This window comes from Aotus nancymaae, unplaced genomic scaffold (genome assembly GCF_030222135.1).
Source record: "Aotus nancymaae isolate 86718 unplaced genomic scaffold, 86718_ANA_hifiasm-v0.15.2.pri h1tg000029l, whole genome shotgun sequence".
NCBI lineage: Eukaryota > Metazoa > Chordata > Mammalia > Primates > Aotidae > Aotus > Aotus nancymaae.
The window spans coordinates 41075715-41094884 of record NW_026988442.1 but is presented as its reverse complement, the minus strand read 5'-3'; the positions used below and the strand labels follow the sequence as shown (position 1 = coordinate 41094884).

At 52.2% G+C, this 19170-nt stretch overlaps 1 protein-coding gene across 8 annotated transcripts in view; it reads right to left on the bottom strand.

Moving 5' to 3' along the window:
• Positions 1-152: 152 nt before the first annotated feature.
• The window catches only part of SS18L1 (SS18L1 subunit of BAF chromatin remodeling complex), a 37933-nt gene continuing 18915 nt past the window's right edge, over positions 153-19170 (bottom strand). For 6 of the 8 annotated variants that reach the window (XM_021672449.2, XM_064382572.1, XM_064382576.1 and 3 more), the window contains 3 exons: positions 18260-18352; positions 10816-10935; positions 4300-9278 (listed from right to left, as the gene is read on the bottom strand). In XM_021672449.2, the coding sequence (XP_021528124.2) occupies positions 9064-9278; positions 10816-10935; positions 18260-18352 (428 nt within the window). In that variant the 3' untranslated portion in view covers positions 4300-9063. Of the gene's footprint in view, positions 3392-4299; positions 9279-10815; positions 10936-18259; positions 18353-19170 lie in introns of those variants that run through there. The other 2 variants (XM_021672450.2, XM_021672446.2) reach the window with 1 other exon arrangement.

Genomic DNA, 19170 nt, shown 5'->3' with positions numbered 1-19170 from the left:
GGGGCGCCGTCCTCACTGCCTTTCCCCTGGCTCCGCCTTCTAGCCGCGGGGAATCCGGCGCGGACGCACGGGGACTCTGCCCAGGAACCGAGCTGACAATCTACCGGGTCCTGGTAATAAGTGTTTGCAAAACAAATCACACCAAAATCCCATTACCTTCATCAAAACTCACTTTATAGGATGATTGTTGAAGAACCAGTTTTATATTAAGAGATTACACCAAAACCATAAACAATTTATACGTCAAACTCCGACAGAAAAAAAATTAACCGATATCCAGGATGTTTTCCGAATGTACTCACAAACCAGACAAATTTGACTTGTTCAATAAATAGAAATGAAGTGGCTAAACATTTTTTTTTTTTTTGAGACGGAGTTTCGCTCTTGTTACCCAGGCTGGAGTGCAATGGCGCGATCTCGGCTCACCGCAACCTCCGCCTCCTGGGTTCAGGCAATTCTGCCTCAGCCTCCTGAGTAGCTGGGATTACAGGCACGCGCGACCATGCCCAGCTAATTTTTTTTTTTGTATTTTTAGTAGCGACGGGGTTTCACCATGTTGACCACGATGGTCTCGATCTCTTGACCTCGTGATCCGCCCGCCTCGGCCTCCCAAAGTGCTGGGATTACAGGCGTGAGCCACCGCGCCCGGCCCAGCTAAACATTTTTTAATGGAAATGGAAAAGTCTTGTACTCTGTACAGTGTTGAAAGGGTGCCCCCGATATGTAGAAAAACTCAGAGCTTCACGTAGACTCCAACCAGATGAGCATATTAAGGTTTCTTTTCAGATTTTAGGAGATCTTGTCCGCCTTAATCCCATTCATAAAGACTCTGGGCCTGAGTTCTGATGTACTGTTTTAATATGCTAAGTACTGTTGATTCAACAACAAACCCTAATGGGTGATGAGCTTTTGCCTACCAATATGAAATTTGTCAGCGCTTCTGAAAATTGTGGCCATCATTTTTCAAATTCACAATTTGCTGGATGTCAGGGAATAGGAAGAAGAATGAGCATCAATTTGCATGTCTTCCTTTGCTTCTTCACTGGCCTTCCATAGAAGTAGTCAGAAAAAAACAAAGCACCATCAACCACACTTCACGAACAATTCATGTTAGCCTAAGCTTTTCTCAACATTCATATGATAGAAGATACAATAAGTTAATGAAAAGGAATTGCTGGCATCACTTTCCCCCACAATATTACATAAAAATGGACAACACATTAAATAAACATTCTGTTATTAATCATTAAATATATTAACACCAAAAATCATGTATAAATTAGGAAATAAATGTACAAACTATTTTGCAAAGTGCTTTTTAAAATATGTACACAACATTCAAGATATTCTTAATGTAAGACATTTCAGATTGAAATTTTGGGATAAGTGTCCTTTTCTTTCAGAAAGTATTATTAATACAGCACTTAAACCACACACACACACACACACACACACACACACACACACACACAAAAGGCATATTCCCAGATTGGCAAGGAATAAAAATAAACTATTTTCACAGTTACCTAAAATGTTTAACATTTTCAGTGGGAAATTTTAGTCCCCGACTGAGTTTGCAAATTAGTTCTATGAAAATTGACATGAAAAGAACAAAATCAAGGGAGAAGACTCCCTAACTGAAATTGCTAATACTTTTGTCAATTAGCAATTAAGAACTCTCTTCAGTAATATCAACATACACATTTACTTTTAAGCCCTTACCAGTGTTAAGGGTTTAAAAAACCCTTATGCTTACAAAATAAACACTGCTATCCCCAATTCTGTGTGACACCTGTCTCATGGACGGGGGAGGAACGTCCTATGACAGGACTGGCACTCAACACAGCCAAGTCCTTTAATCTGAGCCTTAGTTCTTCATCTCTAAAAAAATTTCCTCACAGGGGCTGTCAGGATTAATTCAAACAAAACACGTATGTACCCTGTAAATTCTAAAGCATTGAACTCTGGATGAAGAACTACTTTTAACTTTTAAAACGAAACATCAGTTAAAGAGAAACGTCATTATTAGTAGGCCTCGTTTATCAAGCACTGCGTATCTTTTGTATTTTCTTGGTAGTTCTTCGAAATTCACCAGCATTTATCCAAAGATGTTTTTTAAAAGGATTCATAGCAAATATGAGTATTATTCCAAGTAAAGGTTGATCAAATGTCCATGCGAGTTATTCGTAGGATTTTTTTCCTTTGACCACACTTTTCCAAGTGTGCTGTCTTTAATGTTTACACAGAATTGAAATGGGATTTAATATCCTAGAAATGTAAAAATTACTTAAGTTTCACTATATAAAACCTTTATTTTTCATTAGAAAGAACACAGTTAAGTTACTGGATGTCACTTTCAGACATCCCTAAAAGAAAAGAAATGCTTGCTTGGAGATCTGAGCAAGTAGGTCCTGGAAGAAATAATATAAACAACTTGCCAACTGTTTGGAAAATCTGGTGTCAATATTTTAAATTACCTATCAATTTAGCATTGGGCATATTAAATATTCCAATCCCAGAAATGACTATCAGCTAAACAAGGGTCAAAGCCAGAGTAATCTCTGACGGCCCACTTCCCAGAGAGCTGCCCCTCCTTCCTTCAGCAACACCGCTCGCCCTGGGTCAGGCGATTCACCCAGGACCTTAGGGATTCATGTTTATTTGGAATACAGTCATTGATTCCTGTTTACTTTTAAATACAAAAACATGTAGCTTTTTTGATAAATGGAATTGGTGAGAGACAGGCCATGAGCAAGCTCTGGAAATGGCCATCTGTGGCCTCTCCCGTGGGAGATGTTTCTTCTTTTTGTTATGTGACAGAAACTGACCCAGCACACAGAAGACGCCCTCCCACCCGCCCATCAAGGCACAGGAAGAGGCTGCCCTCCAGGGGCTGCATGTGTGTCTAGCTGTGGCGTAACCAGTTAAAGAAAAGTTGACAGCCCATGTTACAGCAACTGTATGAGGAGAGAAATGAGACCTAAGGTCTGTTGATCGGAACAGGTGGACTATGGTGTCTTTGAGATCCGTCCCATCCCTGGGCACAGAAATGCTCTGATGACAAAATGACCCCCAAAGTAGCTAGAAACGTTGAGAAGGGGGCGGGGGGACAAAAAAAAGGATACCTCTCCATGTACCGACATACAATACTATACACAGCACCAAAAGTATCACGCCGCCAAGCGCGGTCTCGCACCAGCGGTGTGCGCTCGGCGTCATACCCAGCATGAAATGAGCACGTTTCACATGCAGACGTGGCACTGGGCGAAAGGGTAACCAACATGTCACAATTCACCAGAGCTGCCACCAGCCCATCCGGCCCCTGGATGAACACGCTACCACAAGGGCTCCAGCCATGTGTCCCTTACTGCTGGTAATTTCCATACTGGCCCTAAAAGAGAGCAAGACACAGATTACACCCCTATAGTCATGAGTTAGGAAGACAGACGTCCCCTCCCAGCCGGGACGGGGATAGGAGGGACAATGGCAAGCAAACAACCTCTGCCCACATCTTTGGGGGGCAGCAAATGGCTTTCCAGAAACCACCAGCCAAGCCTGTGGCTAACAACATAGTGAGGGCCAAGGCTTGTTCGATCAGTCACACACGGGGATCGCTGTGGCTGGATCTGTGCCAGGTGCCTGGCATCAGACCCTTATGCTGGACCTGCTATGCAGGCAGGCTCTCCTCCAAGTGGGCCCCCTTGGGAGCCCCCAGAAAATGGGAGCAGGGGGTAACCAGGGTAATAGGCTTCGATCTATAAAAAAAAAATTGAAGACCCAGCCTGGGCAACATGGCAAGACTCCATCTCTACAAAAATCCAAAAATTAGCCAGGTGTGGCATATGCCAATAGTCCCAGCTACCTGGAAGGTGAGGTGGGAGGATCGCTTGAGCCCAGGAGGTCAAGGCTGCAGTAAGCCATGACTGCCCCACTGCACTCTACTCTGGGTAAGACCCTGTTTCAAAAAACTTAAAAAAAAATCTGAAGGCTGGGTGCAGTGGCTCATGCCTGTGATCCCAGCAATGTGGGAGGCCGAGGTAGGAATATTGCTTGAACCTGGGAGTTTCATATCAGCCTGGGCAACACAGCAAGACCTCATCTCTACAAAAAAATAGAAAAAATTAGCCTCAGCTGGGTGTAGTGACTCACACCTGTAATCCCAGCACTTTGGGAGGCTGAGGCGACTGGATCATTTGAGATCAGGAGTTCAAGACCAGCCTGGCCAACATGTGAAACCCCATCTCTACTAAAAATACAAAAAAAAAAAAAAAAAAAAAAAAATAGCTGGGCAGTAGTGGCACACGTCTGTAATCCCAGCTACTCAGGAGGCTGAGGCAGGAGAATTGCCAGAGCCTGGGAGGTGGAGGTTGCAGTTAGCTGAGATCATGCCACTGTATTCCAGTCTGGGTGACAGAGTGAGACCCTGCCTCAAAAAAGAAAAAAACAGCCAGGCTCAGTGGCTCACGCCTGTAATCCCAGCACTTTGGGAGGCTGAGGAGGGTAGATCACGAGGTCAGGAGTTCAAGACCAGCTTGACCAACATGGTGAAACCCCATCTCTACTAAAAATACAAAAATTAGCCAGGTGTGGTGGCATGTGCCTGTAATCTCAGCTACTCAGGAGGCTGGGGCAGGAGCATCGCTTGAACTCAGGAGGCAGAGGTTGCAGTGAGCCGAGATCGCACCACTGCACTCCAGTCTGGGCAACAGAATGAGACGTTGTCTCAAAAAAAAAGGAAAAAAAAAAAAGTAAGAATGAGCCGCATGTTGTGGCGCATGCCCAGGAGGTTGAGGCTGCAGTGAGCCGTGTTCATGCCAGTGCACTCCAGCCTGAGCAACAGAGTGACACTCTGTCTTAAAACAACAACAACAAAAAAGGGCAGATCACCTGAGGTCAGGAGTTCGAGACCAGCCTGGTCAACATGGCAAAACCCTATCTCTACTAAAAATAAAAAATTAGCTGGTAGTGGTGGCACATGCTTGTAAACCCAACTACTTGGGAGGCTGAGGCAGGAGAATCGGTAGAACCCGGGAGGCGGAGGCTGCAGTGAGCCGAGATCACGCCGCTGCACTCCAGCCTGGGCGACAGCAAGACTTCATCTCAAAATATGGAGAGAGAACTAGAGAGCCCACGGCCCGCAAGGCCACAAGACCGAGAATTCCTTAGGAGCCAAATGGAGCACCAGACCTGTGATGAAAGCCAATCAGGAGACTGCCGTGGAGGAAGGCACGAATCGTGGTCTGCATGCCTGATTCTCCATGTGCCCCCAGCTAGTTAACGATCAGATTTCCTGAGTGCCCACAGTGAGGGAGGGAGGTGGGGGAGGAGAGCTGTCTTGGCCTGACCGAGAATCCAGACATCACGTTTCTGGCGGAACACAGGCTGCCACATTATTCAGAGCAGCTGTGAGGACCCTAGTCAGCAGGAGTCCGTTCCGATGTCTTTCTGCCCCTGCACCACTGGGTAAGACAGAAAGCCTCCAATCCAGAGCTGCTCAGGCGAGGGCACAGCAGCCCCTGAGCCCTGGGAACCCACAGGCAACCCCGAAGCCTCAGCACACTTTTCAGCATGCCCCGGGGACATCCGGCAATGTCTGGAGATACTTTGTCAGACTGGGCGATGTGCGTGCTACTGGCATTGTGGGTGGAGGCCAAAGGTGCTGCAAACATAACATGGTGGCCACAACGGCCCCCAGGAGACGCCCAGCGCTGGCAGTGCTGTGCCGAAACACCACGGCCACAGTTGACACTTGATTCCGACGAAAGACTATGTTACATGAATATTTTGCAGTCAGATGAAAACATTCCCCCAAATGTGAAAATCTCTATCTTCTCCATTGCTTTGAGTCTTTTTTTTTTTTTTTCTGAGACAGAGTTTTGCTCTGTCGCCCAGGCTAGAGTGCAGTGGTGCAATCTCCGCTCGCTGCAACCTCCAACTTCCAGGTTCAAGAGATTCTCCCACCTCAGTTTCCTGAGTAGCTGGGCTTACAGGCACCCTGCTAATTTTTATATTTTTACAAGAGATGGGGTTTCACCATGTTGGCCAGGCTGGTCTTGAACTCCTGCCTGCCGGTGATCCACCTGCCTCGGCCTCCCAGTGTTGGGATTACAGGCCTGAGCTACCACACCTGGCCTTTGCCTTTCTTTTTCTTTTTTTTAAGACAAAGTCTCACTCTCTGTAGCCCAGGCTGGAGTGTAATGGTGCAATCACAGCTCACTGCAGCCTTGACCTCCTGGGCTCAAGGGATCCTCCTGCCTCAGCCTTCCAAGTAGCCGGGATTACAGGCATGCACCACCATGCCCGACTACTTTTTCTTATTTTTTTTTGTAGAGAGAGGTCTCGCTATGTTGCCCAGGCTGGTCTCAAACTCCTGGGCTCTAGTAACTCTCCTGCCTTGGCCTCCCAAAGTGCCGGGACTACAACCATGGGCCACCAAGACCGGTCCCGGTCTTTTCGTAGGTAGGCGTAAAGTTGTACGTGCTCTGGTTCAGTCTATAATTAAGTTAGAACTTATTTCACAAAATCCAAAGAAATTATTTTCAGGACTGCATGAAGGAGGTATGGCGTCTCATCAGAATCATTCAAATGATTCTAACATGAAGACGCAGACGGCTGTCCTTCCAGACTCCAGCACGATGCCCCTAGAGAGAGCGTGGCTGTTCCCTGCTGACCAGCGCCCAGCACGTGCTGGGGAGAGGCAGCCCCTGGTGCTGGCTGCAGTGGCCTCAGTGTCCCGAGAGCAGACCAGGAGCACTCCTGACGCCTGTGAAACTGCCTAATGGGCGTGCCCTTCCAGTACTGTGCCGTCTCTTCATCTTAACTGTGCCCCTTTGCCTTCCTGAGGAGCAGGCCGAGAAGCATTTAAAAAACAGCACGCGGCGGCCTACCCATCCGATTCCCTGAGAAAAACAACCTTGATCGATGGAGTGCTTTGAAATTTTATCGGCGTTGTAAACTGTCCCTAACACCTCCAAGCTAGCACAGAGTCACCAACACAGAGTCACCACTTCCTGCTAAGGACTCTCTCAGAGGAGGCTCCGAAAACTGTCCAAGATCACTCTCCTTTGTGTGTCCCCAGCTCTCCAAGATCACTCTCCTTTGTGTGCCCTCAGCTCTCCAAGATCGCTCTCCCTTGTGTGCCCCCAGCTCTCCAAGATCACTCTCCCTCGTGTGCCCCCAGCTCTCCAAGATCACTCTCCCTCGTGTGCCCCGAGCTCTCCAAGATCACTCTCCGTCGTGTGTCCCCAGCTCTCCAAGATCACTCTCCCTCGTGTGTCCCCAGCTCTCCAAGATGACTCTCCCTCGTGTGTCCCCAGCTCTCCAAGATGACTCTCCCTCGTGTGCCCCCAGCTCTCCAAGATGACTCTCCATCGTGTGCCCCCAGCTCTCCAAGATGACTCTCCATCGTGTGCCCCCAGCTCTCCAAGATGACTCTCCCTCGTGTGCCCCCAGCTCTCCAAGATCACTCTCCCTCGTGTGCCCCCAGCTCTCCAAGATCACTCTCCGTCGTTTGTCCCCAGCTCTCCAAGATCACTCTCCCTCGTGTGCCCCCAGCTCTCCAAGATCACTCTCCCTTGTGTGCCCCGAGCTCTCCAAGATCACTCTCCCTCGTGTGCCCCGAGCTCTCCAAGATCACTCTCCGTCGTTTGTCCCCAGCTCTCCAAGATCACTCTCCCTCGTGTGCCCCCAGCTCTCCAAGATCACTCTCCCTCGTGTGTCTCCAGCTCTCCAAGATCACTCTCCCTCGTGTGCCCCGAGCTCTCCAAGATCACTCTCCGTCGTGTGTCCCCAGCTCTCAAAGATGACTCTCCCTCGTGTGTCCCCAGCTCTCCAAGATCACTCTCCCTCGTGTGTCCCCAGCTCTCCAAGATCACTCTCCCTCGTGTGTCTCCAGCTCTCCAAGATCACTCTCCCTTGTGTGCCCCGAGCTCTCCAAGATCACTCTCCGTCGTGTGTCCCCAGCTCTCCAAGATGACTCTCCCTCGTGTGTCCCCAGCTCTCCAAGATGACTCTCCCTCGTGTGTCCCCAGCTCTCCAAGATGACTCTCCCTCGTGTGTCCCCAGCTCTCCAAGATCACTCTCCCTCGTGTGTCCCCAGCTCTCCAAGATGACTCTCCCTCGTGTCCCCAGCTCTCCAAGATCACTCTCCATCGTGTGTCCCCAGCTCTCCAAGATCACTCTCCCTCGTGTGCCCCCAGCTCTCCAAGATCACTCTCCCTCGTGTGTCCCCAGCTCTCCAAGATCACTCTCCCTCGTGTGCCCCGAGCTCCAGCCACCCAGCGTCCTTTCTGCTGCCTTCACCGGGACAAACCGCCTGGTGCCTCAGGACCTTGGCACGCCCCTTCCTGTGCCTGGCTCATTCTCCTCTGGGAGACCCTTGCCCCCACAGTGCTCCCACCACACAGACCCTATCCTCCTCTAGTGGCCCTGTCCCACTCAGAGTGACAGTGATGCCTCCTCTATGGGGGCCCCCACGCCCACCTGTCCCTGTTGCCTCCCGCCACACTGGCCTTGTCACTGTCCCGGGAGCTCCCACTCTTCCAGCTTCCAAGGTGCTCTTTCCTCAGCTCTTTCAGAGTCCTGATCACTGTCCCTGGACAGAAAGCACTCCCCCTTCCCTGGGCTGAGCCTGCGGCTGCCCGCCACTCCCCACTGTGTCTTCCTTCTGGAATTGTCCACACTGGCCTAATGCGGCCGCCTGCACCCCCACCCGGAATGCAAACTCCACTAGGGGCTCCCCGTTCCGTGCTCAGCAAGGTCTGGCCCCATGGGACGAATGACGGTCTCCGGAGCAAGACATAAGCTCTAAAACCACAGGGTTCATGTCATGGCCACATGCCAGGCACCCAGCAGAGAACTGCCACGTGCCCAGTACGCAACAAACGTGGGCAGAGTGAAGGAATGAATGGGAGAATCAGGCATGCAGATAACGGTGAATCTAGGGCGTGAAAAGCCGCTGCATGACTGACTGAGCGTGTACACAAAAGTAATTCTGAAAAACCTCACAGGCTCAGAGACTTAACATTCTGGAAGGAACCCTGGAAGCCAGTTAGTTCTAGCTCATTACTCCTCATGGCCATAAGAGAAATCGTCATTAAGTCTCAATACGCAAGGCGGATGGGCACATCTGTTACTATCCAAAAGGCTTGCCTGCTCATAGCCGTAGGGCCGCTGCTGCTGGGCAGAGGGCGCCGTCTGCGGTGCTCTGTAGCTTCCGTACTGCTGGCCTTGGCCTTGCTGGTAGCCGGGGTACTGCGAGGGGGCTCCCTGGGCAGGCCCTGAGAAAACAGCAGAAACCGTGAGGCCGGCCAAAACGGGCGCAAATGTCTTTCTGCATCTCCAGGAGCTCCACGTTAACTCTGCACGGCGTGAGCAGCACGCAACCAACTCACCAGCCCCTCCAGTTCCATGAGGTCGCAGGACTGTGCCCCAAGCCTGCCACCAGCATGGGGGCACTGACGGCCTCTCCCCATCACCCCTGAGCTGCTGCTACCCAAAGGCGGGAGAGCAGGAGAGCCCTCCAGAACCCACTGGTGCCAGTCACACTGGCTGCTGTAACTTAACTATCACAGGAGCTGCGAAAAGCCTACAGGCAGGGAGAGAGGCATTGTCTCTAGGAAGCCTGAGTCAAGGCTTCGGAAAGAATTGATAAAGGCCAAGTAATTTTTTTTTTGAGACAGGGTCTCACTCTGTCACCCAGGATGGAGTGCAGTGGCATGATCTCGGCTCATGGCAACCTCCAACTTCTGGGCGCAAGCGATTCTCCCGCTTCAGCCTCCCAAGTAGCTGGAACCACAGGAGTACACCACCATGCCGGCTAATTTTTGTACTTCTTGTAGAGATGCTTTCACTATGTCACCCAGGCTGGTCTCAAACTCCTGGGCTCAAGCAATCCTTCTGCTTCAGCCTCCCAAAGTGCTGGGATTATAGACATGAGCCACCGCAATGAGCCTCAAGTAAGTTCTTTTTATTTTGAGATGGAGTCTCACTCTGTCGCCCAGGCTGGAGTGCAGTGGCACGACTTCGGCTCACTGCAACCTCCATCTTCCAGGTTCAGGCAATTCTCCTGTCTCAGCCTCCCAAGTAGCTGGGATTACAGGCACACACCACCATGCCTGGCTAATTTATTTTTAGTAGAGATGGGGTTTCGCCATATTGGTCAGGCTAGTCTCGAACCCCTGACCTCAGGTGATCCACCCGCCTCTGCCTCCCAAAGTGCTGGGATTACAGGGGTGAGCCGCCGCTCCCAGCCTCTTCAAGTAATATTTAAACTACAATTTAATCAGCGATGGCCCTAAAGGGTGAGCAACCTTTAACAGGGCCTCTCCTTCCTCACCACAGCAGAATCATGCATGAGTCTCATAAGAAGTCATGTGTGTCGGGCTCATTCTGAGAACTGAGATTTTGCTCAGACTGATCTGCGGCAGCCCCAGACCTTACTTTTCAGAAGCTTCCTGGGTGATTCTAAGCTGCAGTGAAGGCCAAGACCCACAGGCTTTGATCTGCTCTGTCAGAGAGGTTGAAGCTGGGCATGGGGCGTGCAGGTGGCAGATGGACAGGACACTGGCTCCCTTACAGGCCGAGTGGGCAATGAATTTATGTTGATGTTTAAGTTACAATGTTTCAGGCTGACATGCATGGATGTTTCCAACTTTTCTGGAAACCTAAAGCTATTCAAAATAAGAAGCTGATTACACATTTGCCTGTGTGCCAGGGTTGCTGCACACGTGCCCATGTGTGCCAGGGTTGCTGCACACGTGCCCATGTGTGCCAGGAGTGGGCGCTGGGGGCCCTGAGGAACATGTCCCCACTTACCGTAGCCCTGCTGCTGCCCGGGGTAGCTCTGCTGGCTGGGGTACTGCTGCTGGGAGTAGGCCTGCTGCTGCGCGGCGCCCTGCTGGTACCCGGCCTGCTGCTGGCTGTACTGAGAGTTTCCTGGAGGGAGGAGGAGACACGGAGATGACTTCCCGCGCAGGCTAAGGGAGCCGCCCAGGCTAAGGGAGCGCATTCTGTGAGCGGCTCACGACACGGTAACTCTGGAATTCCAAAACCAAATCGGTGGCTTTGGCATGTGCGCTTTCTCACAACGATTCAAATACTAAACTACACCTTTTTCTTATCTTACAGAAATACAAATGGAAAGCTAAGAAATGAAACTGTTAAAGCGACAACGAAGACAGAGACGAACGCCAGCGTTGTGGGCGGATCTGTGCTCCCCAGAGAGATGCTGAAGTCCTGGAAGGACTCAGTCAAAGGCTTCAGAAAGAACTGATGAAAGCCAAGTTATTATTAGTAACTCACTCTGCCACCAGGTGGAGTGCAGTGGCGCAATCTCAGCTCCCTGCAGCCTCCGCCTCCACCTCCAGGGCTCAAGTGAGCCAAGTGCCTGTGAATGGGACCTTATCTGGGCATAGAGTCTGTGCAGATGTAATTTTATTTTATTTTTTTCAGAGACAGGCCTTCGCTCCATCACCCAGGCTGGAGTGCAGTGGTGCCATTAAAGCTCACTGCAGCCTCAATCTCCCTGGCTCAAGTGATCCTCTGACTTCAGCCTCCCGAGTAGCTAGGACTACAGGTGTGTACCAGCATGCCCAGATAATTTTTAAATCTTTTGTAGAGACAGGGTCTCCTTATGTTTCCCAGGCTAACCTCAAGCAATCCTACTGCACCGGCCTTCCAAACTGTTGGGATTACAGGCGTAAGCCACCATGCTCTGTGCAAAGAGTCAATTTTCCTATTTTACTTTTCTGGTTGGAAATAACTTTCCTTTTTCAGAAGCTATAAAATTTAAGTATTTTAAAACTGGAATCTAGTAATGTATTTTTTAAAATAACAGCTTTATTGAGATAATGCACATTGGAATAGCTTAAAAACCCATTAGGGTAACTCAACCTGTGGTTAGATGGGATGACAAAACACCCGTTCTTGTTCCAGGCTGAGCTCCTCCCTAAGGTGAGAGCTTTGGAGAAACCTGCTTGAGCCTTCCCAGTCATTCTTCATCCAGGAAATCCCTTGAGTCCTGAACTTCCACACCTCCCTCAAAATCCAGGGCCGGTTCCAGCGACAGCTGGCAAAGGGGCTGTCATCATCACGTGGGAAGACAAGGTCGCTGTTCTTGATCCTGCCCCCACGAAAGCCATCTGACGTGGGGGGTTTCTCAGCGGTGTCAGGTTTCTGGGGGTCAGCCTGCATATTCTCATGTTTTATAGCCCACTTTATTCTTTATATAATTAAGGAGGCAGCTTGTAGGAAATGGGCCAGCTTTGCCCTGGCACACAGCAGGCATGCAATAACTGTGCGAGTGCCAGCTCAGAACACACAGCCCCAGTACACAGGGACCAGGCCTGGCTCTCGCACCCCAGTGGGTGATCAGGCAGTCCAGTGTGAACAGGCAGCAGCTGCCCTATCCCTGGAGAAAGAGGGCTGCTGAGATAACTCTGCAGGGAAAGGGGTCACAAAGGCTGTGGAAAAGCCCTTCGCTATTTTCAGATGTGTTTCATGAACCCGGCAGAGCCAGGGGAGCCCAGGCTGTGCTCTTGACAGGAAAGCAATGGGGCGGGTAGATATGGGGCCTCTCCTCTGCAGCAGTGAACACTCCATGGTGACAGGAAAGCAATGGGGCGGGTAGATATGAGGCCTTTCCTCTGTAGCAGCAAACACTCCATGGTTCTTCTTTTCTTCCTCTAAGAACCCTCCGGCATTCTGCGGGGTGTTTGTGAGAAGGCGCTGGGCAGCCTGGTGCATCTGTGTAACAAGATGCCAGCATGTGCCCTCTGCTTGCTCAGAAGGAGCACGATGCGGTCACAATCGGCCACAAGGAATAAGTGAACGGGCAGCTCAGAGCCGTCACATAATAACAGTGATCCACACGAGGACGCAGCCAAGGCAGCCCCAGTGCTGCCCCGGCCTCCCCACCCTGTCGTCCACCCCTGGGACACACTGGTCACCACCTGGCGATAGCCTGTGAAACACACACGACACGCCGGCCGCTCTCGGGACTCCAGGTGTGGACAGCCATAAGGTGGGGTCCTTTCAGTTTCTGTGACAGCCAATGACGTTCCTTTTTTTCCAGATGGAATCTCGCTCTGTCGCCCCAGGCTGCAGTGCACTTGGGTGATCTCAGCTCACTGCAACCTCTGCCTCCCGGGTTCAATTGATTCTCCTGCCTTAGCCTTGCAAGAAGCTGGGATTACAGACACGTGCCATCAAGCCTGGCTAATGTTTGTATTTTTGAGTAGAGATGGAATTTCACCATGTTGGCCAGGCTGGTCTCAAACTCCTGACCTCACGTGATCCACCTGCCTCAGCCTTCCAAAGTGCTGGGATTACAGGGATGAGCCACTGTTCCCGGTCCCAGTGATGGTTAACTTCTGAAGCTGCCAGCACATCCACATGATTCAAAGGTAAATGCAGACAGACCCACACCTTCAAGAGGTCCGGGAAGGCGGCCACGTCCACGCCTGCTCTAGCCTAACCCCATCTCCCGCTGTAAGCGTTTCTGCTTGTTGTTTTGGTGTTTGTCCAGTTGGCTGATAGCGTGAGCGTGCGTGTGCGCAAGCGTACAGTCTCATCTTCCTTGCATTTTCACAGAGAAGGCGCATCCCATCCGGCTCCACACCCGGCTCTTGCAGCTCATACGGCGGTCTCTCCTAAGGGCCACGGTGCCCAGCAGCCAGGTCACAAGGGGCCAGGCTCTGCGCAGTCTGAGCCACTGCAAACCTCACTCCCATGCAAGTGCAGGGCTTGGGCCCCTCCCCACCACGCACCACATCCCAATGCTCCTGCCCAGCATGCGTGGCCCCGTGGCCCCTGGTGTCCCCTCCTGACTTGGTCAGCCCCACTCTGGTCCCCTCGTATTACTGATGCCCTGTGCATGAGCACCCTCCTGTTTTCTTTTTTTTTTTTTTTTTTTCAAAAACCCTATGTGTTTGTTGGCTCTGGAGCACCCTCCTGTTTTATTGGACTCTGCAGGCTCCTAATGGATGCTGTCACCAGAAACAATTCCGGCCCCAGCCTGTCCGACTCATCCTGCTGAGGGATGACTCAAAGTTGGAACATTCTCTCTCTCTCTTTTTTTTTAAGACAGGGTCTCCCTCTATTACCAAGGCTGGAGCACAGTGGTACAACCACAGTTAACTGCAGCCTTGACCCCCTGGGCTCAAGCTATGCTCCCGCCTCAGCCTCCCAAGTAGCTGGGACAACAGGCGCTTGCCACCATACCTGGCTAATTTTTCTGATTTTTAGTAGAGAGGGGGTCTCACTATGTTGCCTAGGCTGATCTCAACTTCCCAGGCTCACACAATCCTCTGCCCTGGCCCCCACAATGCTGGGATCACAGACGGGAGCCACCGCACCCGGCCTGGAAAGTTCTTTATGGTGCCTTTGACCTATTCCTCCTGACGTCCCCCAGTCTCTCCACTGTACCATGGGCCACAATTGTGTTTGAAGGTGGCTATGATGCGTCCCCCAGTCTCTTCAGAACAAAGCCCCCCCAGACCCCTCACCCTGTGCAGTACCACCTGCTGTAGGGTAGTGTCACCTGCGTATGTGTTCTCCTCATGTCAGAGTCTAATTAACAAGCAGATGGAATGAAAGCCTTCTAAACCAAGGAGGAAACCATGCCACTGTCTTACTGGTCTTAAGAGGTTACTAAGCTTTTTAGCAAATTTCTCATCAATGATGGATGGCAAGAGTGTGTGACCCACAGCAAGCTACAGAGTGCACATCAGCCGGGCACGACGGGCACCTGGAGCCCTGCCCTGTGGGAGGCTGACGTGCGCATCAGCCGGGCACGACGGGCGCCTGGAGCCCTGCCCTGTGGGAGGCTGACGTGCGCGTCAGCCGGGCACGACGGGCGCCTGGAGCCCTGCCCTGTGGGAGGCTGACGTGCGTGTCAGCCGGGCACGACGGGCGCCTGGAGCCCTGCCCTGTGGGAGGCTGAAGTGCGCGTCAGCCGGGCACGACGGGCGCCTGGAGCCCTGCCCTGTGGGAGGCTGACGTGCGCGTCAGCCGGGCACGACGGGCGCCTGGAGCCCTGCCCTGTGGGAGGCTGACGTGCGCGTCAGCCGGCCACGACGGGCGCCTGGAGCCCTGCCCTGTGGGAGGCTGACGTGCGCGTCAGCCAGGCACGACGGTCGCCTGGAGTCCCTGACTGTGGGAGGCTGACGTGCGCATCGGCCGGGCACGACAGGCGCCTGGAGCCCCTGCCCTGTGGGAGGCTGACATGCCACATGAGCCCAGGAGTTCAAAACTAGCCTGGGCAACACGGCGAGACCTTATCTCTACAAAAATTAAAAAACAGCCCAACAGGCGCGGTGGCTTACACCTGTAATCCCAGCACTTTGGGAGGCTGAGGCAGGCAAATTACGAGGTCAGGGGTTCAACACCAGCCTGGTCAATATGGTGAAACCCCATCTCTACTAAAAAACAAAAAAATTAGCCAGGGGTGGTGGAACGCACCTGTAGTCCCAGCTACTCAGGAGGCTGAGGCAGGAGAATTGCTCGAACCCAGGAGGCAGAGGTTGTAATGAGACGAGATCGCACCACTGCACTCCAACCTGGGCGACAGAGCGAGACTCTGTCTCAAAAAAAAAAAAAAAAAAAAAAAAAAAAAAAAAAAAAAAGCTAGGCATGGTGGTGCATGCCTGTAGTCCCAGTATCTAGAGGCTGAGGCAGGAGGATCACTGAGCCTGGGATTTCAAGGCTGCCAGTGCACCACGATCACACCACTGCACTCCAGCCTACGTAACAGAGCAAGGTCCTCTTTGAAAAGAAGGTATCTATGTCAGACGTTGAAAGGCTAAGTAGCACATCCTGTTTGTTTTTGGAATAAAGTGTGGCAGCCTTGGGCAGATGCACGTGGACACCTCACCACGGACAAAGCTGAAACTGCTCCAGCTGGCAGGGCCAGGGCCAGGACCAGGACCAAGACGGCAGAGACCCTGCAGGCTCCCAGGCTGACCGGGGCGCCACTGCAGCCAGTATGCCAAAAGATGGCCTCTGGGCACTGGCCACAGGGTGGCTTCTTCTTTTTGAGACAGGGTCTACCTCTGTCACCCAGGCTGGAGTGCAGTGGCGCAATCTCAACTCACTGCAACCTCTGCCTCTGAGCTTAAGCAATTCTCCCACCTCAGCCTCCTGAGTAGCTGGGATTACAGATGCCTGCCACCACACCTGGCTAACTTTTTGGGTTTTTTTTGTAGAGACAGGGTTTTGCCATGTTGCTCATGCTGGCCTCAAACTCCTCTGAGTTCAAGCAATCTTCCTGCCTTGGCCTCCCAATGTGCTGGTATTACAGGCATAAGCCTCCGTGCCTGGCCATTTCTTTATTTATTTTTATTATTTTTTGAGAGAGAGTTTCACTCTTGTTGCCCAGGCTGGAGTGCAATGGCATGGTCTTGGCTCACTGTAACCTACACCTCACTGCAACCTCTGCCTCTCGGGTTCAATCGATTCTTGTGCCTCAGCCTCCCAAGTAGCTGGGGACTACCGGCACACGCCACCATGTCCAGTTAATTTTTGTATTTTTAGTAGAGATGGAGTTTCACCGTGTTGGCCAGGGTGGCCTTGAACTTCTGACCTCAGGTGATCTGCCTGCCTCGGCCTCCGAAAGTGCTGGGATTACAGGTGTGAGCCACTGCACCTGGCATTTTTTTTTTTTTTTTTTTTTGAGACAGGGTCCTACTCTGTCACAAGGCTGAAATGCAGTGGCGTGATCTCGGCTCACTGCAACCTCTGCCTCCCGGATTCAAGAGATTCTCCTGTCTTAGCCTTCTAACTGGGACTACAGGTGTGCACCACCACAGCCAGCTAATTTTTGTATTTTTTGGTAGAGACGGGGTTTCACCACGTTGGTCAGGCTGGTCTCAAATTCCTGGCCTCAAGTGATCTGCTTGCCTTGGCCTCCCAAAGTACTGGGATTACAGGCGTGAGCCACTGCGCCCAGCCTCTTTCTTATTTATTCACGCACTTTTTGTTCCCCCAGGTGTTTGAAAGTATAACTGACGTTTAAACGTCACAGGCATTTGTGGCTCATACTGTAATGTTCCTATACAGGCCTACACTTGCGTGGTTTCTTCACAGCAGACCGAGACGTGTAAGCTCAGAAGCAAAACTTTTACACATTCAATTCTTTAAGAAATAACCCAGAATGCCTGTAATCCCAGCACTTTGGGAGGATGAGGCAGGCGGATTATGAGGTCAGGAGTTCGAGACCAGCTTGCCCAACATGGCAAAACCCTGTCTCTACTAAAAATACAAAAATTAGTCGGGTATGGTGGCAGGTGCCTGTAATCCCAGCTACTCGGGAGGCTGAGGCAGGAGAATCGCTTGATCCCAGGAGGCAGAGGTTGCAGTGAGCTGAGACCGTGCCGTTGCACTCCAGCCTGGGAAACAGAGCAAGACTCCATCTCGAAAAAAAAAAAAGTAACCCAAACAAGGAAATCTGTAGCCATTTAGAGCCTGCTTGCTTTGTTGAAGCCTCACCTACTCTGGACACTGTTACCTCTTGGTAAATCGAGGCCCGGAAGTGAGAAGGCCTTGGCCACTGCTGCCTGCTGGTCAGTACGAGTGGACACGAAGCCCCTCTCCCCAGGGCCTGCAGGCCCGCCTTATCTCCCGGACAAGGTCACGCAATCCCGCAAGGTGATCATCAACTCTTCTCTGGGGGCTACCTTTATCCCAGGGCGGGCTGGAACTGGCTGTGTGTGTACCTCTTCCCAACTCCACATTCTGGGATGTTCTACTGGGGTTTCAGAGTAGCCAGGGCAGGAGCACAGACACCACAGAAATGGGCAAGTCTATCTGATGCACAGCCCCTAGCACAGCACAGCCCAGGACCCCAGGAAGGGCGGCAAGCCCCCAGCCACAGATGTCCGTTTCCTGGCCTGCAGGTGTTTGAAGAACTGCAAGGCCACACCCAGCGCAGCCACTGCTGGCCTCTGTGGAGGAAGCACCGAGTGTGGCTTGCAGGCCCCACGCTGCCTGGCCAGACCCAGTAACAGTCTGCGCCCCCAGCCCCAGCATGGCCAGCTGACCCCTTTCCCCTTTCTCATGAACACACACGTAAGGCAAGCGGGGCTCCCGACACAGCCTGAATTTCCAGCTCCCAGAGGAAGGCACTGTCTCCGCACACGGTGCTGTGCTGTGATTTAAGGCAGACGTGCTGAAGGCAGGCACACGCGCTCCTAAGGGTGCAGTGTCTTAACTCTGCTTCACGTGGCGCTCACACCCGAGCCCAGCACGCGGCCGAGCTCCTTACCCCCCTCGTAGTAGTGCTGCGTGGACTCCTCAAACGACCGGTCGTAGCTCTGCTCTGTGTATGATGACTGCTGGTAGGCATAATCGCCATGGCCTGTGTGAAACGGAGACAGCAACAGTCAGCAGAGGCTGCAAGATCACGGAGGAGGCAACTGAGACCCAGGCTGGGAAGACACTGTCGGGCCAGGGGGACAACTGGAGCCAGCAGGACCCATGTCCCCATAGACCGACCACGCCCCGGCCTCCTCGCTGAAATGCAGACATCAATACCTCCTTCTTCTTGGGGCGACTGTGAGGCTACCTGAGGATTTGTGCAGAGGATCAGTGCTCCCAGCGGCCGCCCACGGCCACACTAGTGACCCAACTGACTTCTCCTCCCTGCCACTGGCTCCTGGGAGGACGTGGGCAGGTGTCCACCCCTCAGCGAGGCCTTCCCTGCATGTGACCATCACGTGGCAAGGGGGGCTTGCCCTGCTGCCACCTGCCCATCCGCCTCCCCACCTGGCTGTGCACCTGCACCTGGCTGGCTGAGGCCAGCTCCCTGCCTGGATGCCTCCCGGGGATGAACCCAGCCTCCAAGAACACCTCTTATTGTTTTTACTTTTTTAGAGACAGGGACTTGCTGTCACTGAGGCTGGAGTGCAATGGCATGATCATGGCTGTGTGGCTTCGGTTGCCTGGGCTGAAGCAATCCTCCTGCCTCGCCCTCCCGAAGTGCCAAGATGACAGGTGTGAGCCACTGTGCTCAGCCAGGACCACCTTCAGTATCCCCCCTCCACAGCCCTGGGACTACGGAAAGAAGACTGAAAGGTGACAACGGGAAAATACAGAGATGAGAGGGGGCAGGGGCAGGTGCTGGGGGTGGCAGGTACAGGCATCTGGCCACTCTTCCTGTAGCCCAGGCCTGAGCTG